Below are 13,398 nucleotides of genomic sequence, written 5' to 3'. Positions count from 1 at the left end.
ATATGGGAGGAAGTATGTCTACTAATGCAATTATCATCATTTCAACTTGAAGTTATGATGATAGATGTAAGATGCTCGACACTGTCAATGGATTACAGAAGTCTTGTAGAGGGCTTGCTTTCGAGTTTTCGTCCAAAAAAATTGTTATTGCCAAACAGATTGGGATTCCCAGAAGAAGTGAATAAAGGAATGATTTTTCTTCTACTAGATTTTAGAGTGCGCCTAATTAATTAGATTTAAGTGGGTTGTCATCTGATTATCAAAAAAAAAAAAAAAAGTGGGTTGTCATCTGATTTAAATATGGGGGAAATGTGGTGTCTGATTTTAAAATCATATCCATCCAGATATCGAACAATTAGGATTCACAAAATCATTTGCATTTCAGTCAAGTAATAAAGTCAAATATGATCTTCTTTTTTAGTAGAAGGCAATAGGCTGTAGACTAGCAGTGGTTTGGTAGTGCACAAATGGGATGAAAAATGTTAATTTTTTTTTTGGTTAATTCTTTTGTAGTTTGAACCTTTCCTTATTTGCCACAACTTGACAAGCCAAAGCCTGGGAATTTTAGAAAATCTAATTATATTTTAAATTAAAGTCTAATTTTGTATCATATTTTGAGTTTTTTAATTTTTGTACCAAGTGAGTTAATTGATTGCAAAATCCAAAATCAATAACCTTAAGAAAATCAAATCATCATTGTCTATGTCTATTACCCTTTGCCTCCATATTCTTAGAAAACCACCCAGGTCCTCTCTCTCTCAGCATCTTTTGTGCCGGAAACTCTACCCCAAACATATTAAATTACTAAGAAAAAGTGAAGATAGAGTAAAGCGAGAAAAAAAAAAAAAAAAAAGAATTAACAAATAGGTTATAAGCAAGTGTTGATTGACAGTTAAGAGACTGGGAAGTTGGAGAACAACTGAGATGAAGAAAGGCAAACCGATAAATAAAGCGGAAATCAGAAGGCACAGAGATTTTTCTTTCTTTTTTACCTTTGATATTCTTTGGTTTTCCGGGTGCAATTTGGGTAGTTTGCCGTTGATTTTCTTTTGATGTTGTCGATATTCTTCTTTCTTCCAATTAATTTTATTTAAACCTATAGCCCCATAATTATTTTTAAAAACAAAACAATTAAAATACATTATTTATTTATTATTCAATTCGCCTATATTTTACGTTTATATGGAAATTTCTTAGCCTTTTGATCTATGAAAATGAGAGAGAGAGAGAGAGAGAGAGAGAGAGGGATGAGAAAATGTTGATGTTTATTGTGTTTGTTGCTGATCAGTAATATCAAGGAAAACATACCTAAGTCCAAGAACAGAGATTCATCCTATTACTATTCATTTGCTTAGAGTCAAGAGTCAAATTAGATTCTAAATTGACTCCAACACTACTCATTCCTATTTCTTGTTAAGTGCTCTTTCAATTATACTACAATTTTGTTATAGTTATATTTACACGGAAATTCAATTATCTAAACCTTAAATTTATATATATATATATATATATATATAAACGTATAATTCAAGTTTTTTAGTATTTTATGTAATACTTAATTGCGTACAATCCATTGTACATATAGAATGTGCAATTGTGATTGTTCTTAATTTTTTTCACGTACGAGCTAGAATTTGATTATGAAAAGCAATGATGTTGATTAAGAAAATGTCAAATTTGTCTTAAAAAAATTATTCTCGCTAGTACTAATTATTTTGTCTCTAATTTACTTGAACTCTAGGTGCTAGATGAGGAGGTAGACTGCTCTGTTCTTGTCATCGCAAATGTTGGCGACATCATTTTAAAGGTGCAAAGATCAAGAGTGTTGCTAGGATTGAAGATAAAAGGCATATTGATCACAGAGCTTTGTTATTTTTGTTGCCACTCTTCCAATAGATGAAAAGATTCAATTCATCTTGGATTGGGACATGGAAGGGAGCATTAGAATATGAAGTAATATTGTCTTGTGAAATAAATGCTTGTCAAATTTGGATTACCTTGTTTTATCAACACTTATAGATGATTCTCTTCTTTGAATTGAACTTTTATGTGGTTCAAAATATCCTTAAACCTTAGGTTTAATGGGAAAAAAAACTTAAGAATAACCCTGTAAAAATATATCTCTAACTCCACTTAAAATATTTACAAAATATGACATTCTCCTATTAATCCATATTTTCAAAACAGACTTATTCAAAAAAATTTAAAAAGAAAATTGGAAAATTTCAATCCACTTTGATATTTCCCTGAAGACCATGTTCCGATTTTTTTTTTTTTTTTTTACTTTATCAAGAGTCACCGTTTTCTTTTATTAATTTTTAAAAAAAAAATTTGGCTTCTTTAATTCCTAATCTCACGTACACTAGACCCAAAAAAATTTGTATATATAAATATGAAATTTGATATTATGATGGTTATTACTTATGGGACCAGCTCCCCTCCTATTCAAACTTCTCAAGTTTTCTCAAGGACACGTGACACTTAAAACATCTGAAGGTTAAAACATGCCACATCAAAACATCATTTATTCCCATTTTACCACTCTTTTAGCAACCCACTTTACAAGAAATTGTGTATTGTTATCATGGTAGACCATGTCACTTGTTTACTATTCCACTAAAATACTCACACTTGTTTAAATTTGCTAAATCAATAGTTAGTTTCTATTTAAAATTATGACATTGTCTCATCCTTATTTTTGAAATTTATCTTATTGAAATTTTATATTTTTGATTTCCATTTGTTTTAAGGATAAAGCTTAGTCTCAGTTTCTTGTTGTTCCTTAGGTTAGAAACATCCTTATTTTTTGAAATTTTCTATTTTGATTTCCTTTTATTTTAAGAATAAAGCTTAGGCCCAGTTTCTTTTACATTGTTTGTTAGGTTCTCTAATAAAATTCAATAATTTTTTTTATTTTTTTTATTTTTTTTTAATAATTAGATAGTTACAATATAGGAGAATGGTTTTAAACTCTAGATGTCATGGAAAAATCAAGATGTGCCAACCAATTGGACTAAAAGCTCTCAACAATCATTTGGTTGCATTAGCTAACAAATCACATAATTTTGATAGATAGATAGTGGAGGAAGAGGAGGAAGTGTTATTCATATTACTTATTTAATTTAATTTTCCTTATGAGAAGATAATACTTTTTGTGCTGAATTGGTCAATTTAGCCAAGCAATGCTACAATTGAGGTAACAAGATTTTACTTCTTATTATTTAGGCTTTAGGCCAACCACTAACGTAACCTTTTAGAAAATGCTAAAATCATAAACTATTTTACAAACTTTTTTATAAACTGATGATGTGATTGGTGATTAGTGGAAAGTAAAAATTTAATGATGGGTCTAGATGAGAACTAATAAAAATTTGTTATATCAATAGTGTAAAAATAGTCGTATATTTTGTATTTGTAGCATTACTCCAACATTTTTAGCAACCATTAACATTCTATTTTGTTTACATTCTAGCTAACAATTACATTAGAACGTCTGTTGCTAGCTAACAATTTCACATCAGTCTGTCATCAATAATGCGCTCAATGAAGCAACAATCATCATTACAGGCAGTAAAATGTATCAAGTTCAAGAGAAATAAAAAGTTCACAGGCAGTAAAATTTATCAAGTCAAGAATACCAAAGTTGATCCCACTGAAAGGCACATCCTCTGCCACATTCCCTGCACTGGTTTAAGCCTTATCTATCTCAGCAAGGCGTTTTTGTTTGGCCTCATTCTCAATCTGCCTTTGGTACTCCAAATGCTTTGCAAGCATTCTTCGATGCTCCTCAACCCTACACTCTTCCTCAGCCTTACTTGTAAGTTCCCTTTCCTCTTGCTCTAATTCATCAGTGGTTACAGGACCAACAACCTTAGGATTAACAGGATGATCTTTGCCATGTGCAGCTGGAACCGAACTGAAGCAGAACACAAGTGAAAAGACAATGAACTTAGTTTAAGCCTAGAGATTGGTATGACATATTGGCACAAATTTAGATAATTTACATGCATATTTGCCAACCAAAAGAAAAAAAAAGGGTTCCAGAAGCGAGTATAATAGTATGCATAAAAATAAAGACTGACGTTTGTTCCACATTTCCCTGTTGATCTTCACTACCACCAGTTGCCTGAAATAAGGGAATTGCATATTATTAGGGAATTACTTTGCATGACAGACTCTGTAATTAAGATAACCAAATCACAATGAAAGGAAACAGAACAATAACTAGTGGCAGTAATTAAGACCTTAAATTCCTTAGCCTTTCTGTGATCCTTTTTCTTCTTTTTATTCTTTGATTTCCCCTGTCCTTGTCTTGCATCAACTCCTCCTCTTCCAGTGTTGTTCTTGGCATTAAGATCAAGCTCTGATAACAACACTTCTATTTCAGCATTAGACTTTTCTGTAGCATATTTGTCAACCATATCTTCTAGTTGTGCCTATAGAGGAGAGGTTTATCCCAAAAACATTAAATCATAAGCCAACAAGAAGGTAACCATAAACATTCAATAGAACAGTCCAGAGGATCAAACACAAACCCGCATGAATGTCTTTAACAATGGCACCACAATCCGTCTATAGTCATAAGAAGTTACCATCTTAAGTTTATTCCATGTCTGCTGCATGGCAGCATTAGTAGCCAGGATTGTAGCATCGGATTTGAAACACTGCAAATATTACACATACAGTTTCTCATTAGTTATATTTCAGACTCCCTCTTTAGAAGGGACATGGGAGGACAGATTTAAGAGTAAAAACTATCATTTCACATTTTCATAGTATTTCATCTAAGTTCGGAAACATCTAAAATTTGGTACCATACCTTCCCACCCATCTGATCAATGTGCATCTGGAATAACATTTTTATGTCATTGTCAGCTTGTACTTTTTTCAAAATACTCCCTATGATATCCAACTCCATGCTACCCATCTCATCAATTATTTTCTCCTTCTCAATATCTTTTTGCCGCTTTAACAAGAGTGACCTGTAACTCTGTTGGTTGCCAGAAATCTCTTTTCTTCTCTTATCTTCTTCCATACATATTCCCTCCATATCCAGCCATAGCTTCTCGTGTCTCAAATACTTGCATTTCCTCTCACACATATTCTGCAGCCGGTGAAATTCAGACTCAATGATCTTGAAAAGTTCCATTCCTAGACTTTTGCTAGCTTCTCTATATTTTTCCCACTCCTTCAATTTCTCCCCAATAGGCTCACCACCAGTGAATAACCACTGAACAATATTATCTCTATATTCCTGTCCAACATTCTTGATATCATCAACACTTCTAGAAGCTAGTTCACTGGTTTCATCAAGCAGCGGAATTAGATGAGACAAGTCATCGTCTCTGAAGACGATACTCTCATGAGGAATAGTAAGACCACGTCTAGCTTTGTCCCTATGGCAACTGGTGTAGAGACCTTGTAATCCACAAGAAATCCCGAGTTCTTCTATCAAGAATTCTTGGACACTTTCAAGCTCCGGTTCATCAAGAAACCAAACTGAGACCAGCGTTGTCTTCATCCAACGCTGATTAAGCAGCATTTCTGGGATTTGGTTCTTCAGCATTTCCAATATCAAGTCCAGCAGCATATAGAAATGACTCGGAGCAAAACACTCAATCTCTATAAACAATTGCAAAAGAACCCAAATGCTCTTGATTAACATGCCGCGGTTGATATCATTGCAATGAGGCAAGTTCTCCAACTTCAAATCTTGTGACTTGCCTTCATCTTGGCCTTTATTTCCAGAGTCGTTTCTTGACAAATCTTCAATCAATTTTGCAGCGGCAACCACGTTCACTGGCCTCCAATCACCGATTTCAATTTCTGAAATTGGTACAGTTTTCGGCACAACAGACTGTAACTCCTCTGACGAAGTCCCTAAGTGGGCACTTTTCATATGCTCCAAATTCAATTCTTCATCTGAAAACCTCTGGCCACAACAACAACACGTTGAAAACTTCCAACTCTTCGTCTCCTTCGCGTACTCCACAGCCTCTGCCAACACCACTTTTGCCTTCACCCCCATCGATTTATTCTTATGGAAGAATTTTTCAATCCTGACACTCAGAAAATCCTTCTTTGCCTCCAAGCTCATCACATTGTTCCAATAATCCCTGGCACGTGTTATCATGTCGACATTGGACAAGACTTTCTTGAGTTGTCTTGCTGAAGTAGCCGGTGATGGCGTTTCCATCTTTTCAAAACTCTGCCTCTCCCTATCAAATCTTGTTTGTATCTCTTCCTTTCTATCTTGCAAAGCTTGAAATTCCTTACTTATCTCTGCCAGTGAATGGTCCTCAACGAGCCTCTTGAACTTGTACCTCTTAGCTTTCACTAACAGCTTTCTGAGCTCCGCTCTCACTCTCTCAATTCGCGACTCTTTGCTGGACTCTCGGGGATCATATCCCTCGTTGATGATGCCCAAGTAATCTAGCCAGGGGTCCCGAGGATCCTCAATGGACATAGCAGACTCACATTCTTGGATGGCAGCGTCGTCATGGGCATTGGCTAAGTGGATTTTGGCGTTCAAGAAACCGAAAGCAATGGATTTTGGGGAAAGCGCGAGGGCTGTTTTGCTGAAGTCAAGGGCGGAGGCAATGTATTCGCGTCTTCGGACGACGTCAGAGTCTCTGAGTGAGAATTTCATAAGGGTGAGAGCGGTGAGGGCGTTGGCGAGGGCGGAGTCCGGGTGGCCGGAAACTAGGGACTTGGCGACTTCCAGTGCCTTGATGAAGTTATTAGCAGCAAGAAATTCGACAACGCGACCGCTTTCATCATACAGTGAGGATGAGGAAGAGGAAGAGGAAGAGGCCATTCTTTCTTTCTTTCTTGTTCTCTTTGCTTTGGTGGGTTTTGGCGGTAAATGGAAATAGTGAGTGAGATTTATGTTTCAAAGAATGTAATTTCCCAATAGAGAGTGCTTTTATAGGTATATAGCAAATAAACCAATTGGAAATTATGTGATATCAATACAGATTAAAAAATAAATAAACAATGTTTGATACCATTGAAATTTTGTTTTTTACTTTTTACTATCTTGGGCTTGCTCAAAAGTTAACAAATTTTGTTTTTTATTGTGTCGTTCATGGATAAATGTTCTAATTTGGACTTTGCGACTGCTGTTTTGTCATGTGGAAATTTTGTCCAAATCTATTAGTACATGAAATCATTTAAGCTTTTTTTTTAAAAAAAATTAATATTAATTAAATAATAAGATCTTTTAAATAATGCATCTTATAAATGTTTTCATTTAAACAATATCGTTTACTAACTAAAATTTTTACAATGTGACATAATTGGTTAGTTTCACATCAATAACATAATAAAAGAATTCCTAAATAATTTTTAGTGATACTGTAGTTACATATAAATCTTACAAATCTATATAATATGAAAAAGTTGAAGTATATAATTTAGTGTTTACAGTCTACTTATGAGTCAAATTAGCATAATATTTCGGTCAATGATCTACTTCAGTCAATTTGGTCCATTTTGTCCAATTCGATCATTAATTTTTGTCCACCTTGGTCTATTTGATACACTTCAGTCCACTCAATTTATTTTGGTCCATTTGTTTAATTTCAGTCCATTTTAGTATAAGTTGGTCCATAAGGTCCAATTCGGTCCACTGCAGTCAATTTGATCCATTTCGGTTTACTTAGGTCCACTTAAGTCCATTCGACCCATTCAATCCACTTTAATCCATTCAGTCCATTCGGTTCTAAATGGTCCAAATCTTTAATTTTAGTCTAAAATATACAAACAAAATAGACATTAAAATTTAGAGATATGTGCCCCTTAAAAAGCAATTAAAATTATAAATATTCAAAAGATTACTTTAAAATAAGTGATAAAAATATTTGTTTTCATTTATAAATATTGGTAATATCAACAACTTTAGAATAGTCTAATAATCATGATTTTTTTTTTTTTTAAATAATTTGATTGTTACAACAAGAGAGGGAAGATTTGAATTTGAATATCTCTGTTAAAAATATCAAAAGGTGTTAATATGTTGAACTCATCAAATTACAAGGCTTTTGACTTGAATTTCAAGTTGTTGCTACCTCTAGAAGTTGAGTGGATTGCGCTAAAACTTTACTCTTTAAATTGGATAGAATAGATAGAAAAGAGAAAAAATCTGGCTTAAGACCCTTTGTTGGAATGCCTTATATATTAAGATGGGTGTTCTTTAGTCTTCATTGGTGTTTTGTCAATCAATCGACCTTAAAAAGTCAAAGATCACGTGATAGAGGGTCCGTTTGGTACTTGTGTTTAAATAACAGTTTTCAATTTTTTAAAAAAATACATGTGGGTGAAAAAATATGTAAAAATACGTGTAATGTTGTTTATAAACTAAAAATATGTGTTTGAATTCGCGAACCAAACGGGGTGATAGATTTTTTTCTACTCTGTTAGTTTTTGTGGTTCATTATTGTGTGGTGGGGTATGTGATCTATATTGGCCTTTAAGTCCAACATGTGTTGTGATGCCCATCAAACTTAGGGGCCCATTGCGTCGTAGTTTCGTCCATTATAACTATTGGGCTTGGAATAATCAAAGCCCAACAAAAATTATTCTAGAACTATATATATAAATAACCACACCTTATCATCACTAATTTTAGTAGGAATTTCAATTTTTTAAGTTGAACTAAAATGTGTCCATATGATGCAGATTAATTGGATTCTCAAAAAAAATAAATGATGCAAATTAATTAGAAATTATATACTAACTAATGGATTTCAATAACTTATCTGATCTTTTTTTTTTTCCTCAAACAAAAGATTTGTGGTTAAATCTAGCATACATTGGGAAAAAATATATATTATTTTTTTTTAGATTTTTAGAATAAAAATAAGTAAATAATAACATTAAAATAATTTAATATAAATGGTATATATTTTTAATATCTTGCAAATGATATGACATTACGTATCCGTTTAAGAATAGTTTATTTAGCTAAAATTGAAATTTTTTTATTGAAAATATTGTAAATAAAGGTAAAAGTTAGCTAAAATGGTACAATTGGATCCATAAATAGTACCAAAAATATAGTAAGACCGATTAATAATAGCAAAAATAAACTAAATAGTGAAATAAACTAACAAAAATAATCAATGCCAAACTACGCTTCATCTTCAAGTCAAAAAGTAGGATGTCATGTACTTTCTCTTGTAATTTTTAATTCTATGCCTGCAAGACAAAAAAAAAAAAAAAAAATGTTGAACTTCAAGGTGATAAAGTGGGTTTTTTTTTTTTTTTTTTTTTTTTTTTTTTTTTTTTTTACATTAATACGAGGTTGACTTTTTGGATAGAAATGTTGAAATTTTTGGATTAGTATCCGGGGTATTGCAGTTTGCATCCCCTCCACCTCTCACATGCCTTTCACTATTTTAACTAAAATTCTTTAACTAAGTAAAGCCCAAAAAAAAATCTAAAGTTATATATATATATATATATATATATAAACAACCACACCTTATCATCACTAATTTTAGTTGGAAATTCAATTTATTATGTTAAACTAAAATGTGTCCATATATTACCATACACCTTTGGTATAATGGTTAATTTACAAATGTTTGAGAGGTGTGGGGGGAGGAAGAGCTAGGGTTCAAGTCTCTAAAAGGAAATTTCACACACATTACACATATACAATTAGATTAGATTAGAGTATAATTTCTATTTTGTATAAAAACAAAATGTATCCATATGATGCACATATTAATTAGAAATTATATATTAATATTAACTTACGGATTTTAATAGCTTATTTGATAATTTTTTTCTCAAATAAAAGATTTATGTTTAAATCTAGCTTACATTGAAAAAAAAAAACCTATTATTTTTTTATACTTTTAGAATAAAAAAAATAACATTGAAATAATTTTTTTTTTGTTAATACATTAAAATAATTTAATATAAATGGTATATGTTTTTAATATCTTCCGGATGATATGACATTACATCTTCAAAGTTGGATGTCATGTACTTTCTCTAGTAATTTTTATTACTGAGGCCTACAACACGGAAAAAAAAAAAAAATGTTGGGTTCGGATTAGGTCTAGTGTTTAGTGACACTGGACTTGTTGGGATTATGACACATGTCTATTTTTGGACATGTGTCATCATCCGACCAAATCCAGTGCACTTGACCTAGATCTCCCAAAAATGTTAAACTTCAAGGTGATAAAGTGGGGTTCTTTTTTTTTTTTTTTTTTTTAAACATTAATACAAGGTTGACTTTTTCGATAGAAATGTTGAAATTTTTGGATTCGAATCTGCGGTCTTGCACTTTGACTTTGCACCCCCTCCACCTCTCACAAGCCTTTTCACTATTTTAACTTTAATTCTTTTACTTTTCTTTTTACTTTTTTATTATTATTCAAGAATTGAAATTGAAGTTTTTTTTTTTTTTTTTTTTAAATTCAATCTCAGCTTTTAATAACTATTGCATTAATTGATCTTAATGTTAATTGGTAGGGAGTCATCATACATCAATAAATAAGTACACATTACACTTTTCATATTTAAAAGTGGATGTCAATAAAAAAAAAAAATGTGAATATCATATGTATGAAATTATGGGTGTAATCCACTTGTACATCAACAAATGTGAAAGATCAAAACCCGCACTTATAATCCCATCAAGGCTCCGGTAGTTTACATGGTATTATTCATCACTGTTATTTTACTTAGGATCGATAAGTTCATACTAAAGATCCCCTTTTTCATTCAGTTAAAAAAAAAAAAAAAGTGTAAAAGGTCAAATACTCTAATTAGATTGTGATTTCAAGTATTGGGTTGATTAGGTTTGCACTAGGGTTTGGGCCTTATCCTAGACATTAGGAACTTAGATTGGGTAGATTCTCTCGTGCAATAATGAAATGCATTCATGATAAGCCCAATTAGAATACAAATTAGCCTTTGTGTGCACATTTTTTATTAAATATTTAAACAAATCATTCTTTTTCGTTTAATGGTATAATTTCTTATCATTATTCAAAATATCTATAATTAAATCCTGCATATACGGCTACCTATCAGTAAGTAAGCCATAAATGCAATAAATCTTTAATAGATAAATTTTAAAAAAATTATGAAAGCAATTACATTGTTCTCTCTCAAAAAGAAAAAAGAAAAAAGAAAAAATTGTTTGCTCAACCTCATTGTCCTGCTAGTTTTTTATTTTCTATTTGTTTGGTGGTGCATCTAGTGCCTCCCTCTCTTGATGTCCAACTAATCGAATTGTGATTTGTGCCATACCCTATGAAAACTCATAGGGATGTCCTTCAGAAAGGCATGAGATGGATCATAGGAAATGGGAAGAAGGTCAAGATTTGGGTGGATAGGTGGCTCCCAACTCCTATCTCCTTCAAAGTGTCTAGCCCGAGAAGACAAGGTGTTGATTTGGAGGTGGTCGCTAATTTGCTGGATGGTGAAAAAGGGATGTGGAATATTGATAAAGTGAAAAGCACTTTCCTCCCCCATGAAGCTAACGTGGTCTTGGGTATCCCAATCAGTCCATGCCTACCCGATGATTCCTTAATCTGGGCTTGGACTAATAATGGGAGATTCACAGTCCGAAGTGCTTATGGTGTAGCCCTTCAAGTCCTCAAAGAAGGCCAGCAGAACCGGGACAGAGGAAACAGCTCAGATATCTCAAGAATGTCCAATTTTTGGAAGTCAATTTGGAAGATGCAATGCCCAAGAAAAATTAAACATTTCTTGTGGAGGGCCTGCAAGAATATTCTGCCCATGAATGATTGTTTAGTCAGAAGGAAAGTGGGGACAATGGATGGTTGTGTTTACTGTGGAGAGAAAGAAACATCAGGTCACACTCTTTGGAATTGCAGGGAGGCTGCTGAAGTGTGGAAGGGATCGGGTATCAAGATCCCTCATAGAGTTTCAGCGCAGAGAGACTTCATTGATATTTTGTGGTTGATGAGGGAGTATGCTTTGGATACTGATTGGGAGTTATTTACGACCATGGCCTGGGGAATATGGAAGAATAGAAATCTGTTTAAGCACGAAGGCAGGTGCAAACTGGCCAAATCAATAGCAAGGGAAGCTGTCAACTTTGTGGAAGAGTTTCGTCAAAGCAATGACCCCAACAACGCCAATCACAGACCTGGGGTGCAGTTTAGGGAAACTTGGAGTACCCCGAAACGTGGATGGTTCAAGATCAATACAGATGGTGCCGTGTTCAAAGACACAGGGCAGAGCGGAATTGGAGTGGTAGTTAGAAATGAAAAAGGGGAACTGATGGGAGCAATGTCTAAGAAAATTCTACTTCCGTTAGGTGCACTAGAGGTGGAAGCAAGAGCGGCAGAAGAAGGAATTATTTTTGCAAGGAAACTGGGACTTGGGGAAATAATGGTTGAAGGTGATGCTTCAATAGTAATATCTGCCCTCGAGAATCCTGAACACTCCCCAAGCTCAATTCAGAAGATTGTGGAAGGAGCCCAAACGAAACTAAAGGCATTCAAGCAGTAGAAGACAAACCATGTGCGTAGACACTGTAATTTTGCAGCACACTTACTTGCTAGGCATGCTTGTAATATTGATGACTGTGTAATATGGGTTGAGGACCACCCCCCCCCCCCCCCCCCCTGATTGCTGATCAGATCTTAGCTAAAACATGTCAATTGTAGAGATTCGAGGCAAAATGTGCCCCTACTTTCTAGGCTTAAATCTGTTGTGCTTCAGTTCCTTTCTGGCTGCACATGGCAGACATTATCCTCTTGATCCTAAGGTTGTTGGTCCTGTAATCACTAATGAATTAGAGCAAGAGGAATGGGAACTTACACTCATGCAGGGGCATCTCAGTATAATTGAAAAGCTTCATAGTTAATTGTTGGTATTTGAAATCCATTAGTGTACATGACAGTTGATGTAACTACTTTTTTAGTAAATGAATCCATTGTAATTGAATCATTTGTTAGTAAATAAATTCAAAGCTTTTGCTATTGTTTCAGAGATTAGTTCTTTGTGCAGATGTGTGCCCACTTGAGAGCTACTCTAAGCAACTCTCATTTCTTCTTAATTTTTAGTATACTCTGTGTATTTTGCTGCATCATACACTTAAGGCTGAGGAAGAGTGTAAGGTTGAGGAGGAGCAAAGAATGATTGAAAAGAATTTGGAGTACCAAAGGCAGATTGAGAATGAGTCTAAACAAAAGTGCCTTGCTAAGCCAAATAAGGCTGGAAATCAGTGCAGGGAATGTGGCAGAGCATGTGCCTTTCAAGTTGACAAGCAAATATGTAGAAGAGCTTAGAGTAGCCATTGTGCTTTTAAGGTTTTTTTTTTTTTTTTTTTTTTTTTTTTTCCTTGAAAAAGGCATGTTTACTTCTCAAAGATGTGAGTTACACGAAATTGTTTTTTGGGTTTTT

General features: G+C 33.5%; 1 protein-coding gene across 1 annotated transcript; it reads right to left on the bottom strand.

The window, feature by feature from the left end:
• Positions 1–3,690: 3,690 nt before the first annotated feature.
• On the bottom strand, positions 3,691–11,982 carry LOC126727836 (uncharacterized; the record flags this gene model as incomplete). The annotated part of the gene is made up of 6 exons (XM_050433746.1): positions 3,691–3,916; positions 4,083–4,126; positions 4,245–4,436; positions 4,536–4,664; positions 4,820–6,770; positions 11,921–11,982. Coding segments are annotated over 6 exons (2,604 nt in total), but the record flags the coding sequence as incomplete, so codon positions are not given.
• Positions 11,983–13,398: the final 1,416 nt, after the last annotated feature.

The sequence above is a fragment of the Quercus robur genome, chromosome 5 (genome assembly GCF_932294415.1).
Source record: "Quercus robur chromosome 5, dhQueRobu3.1, whole genome shotgun sequence".
Classification (NCBI taxonomy): domain Eukaryota; kingdom Viridiplantae; phylum Streptophyta; class Magnoliopsida; order Fagales; family Fagaceae; genus Quercus; species Quercus robur.
This window is presented reverse-complemented; position numbering and strand designations above follow the sequence as displayed.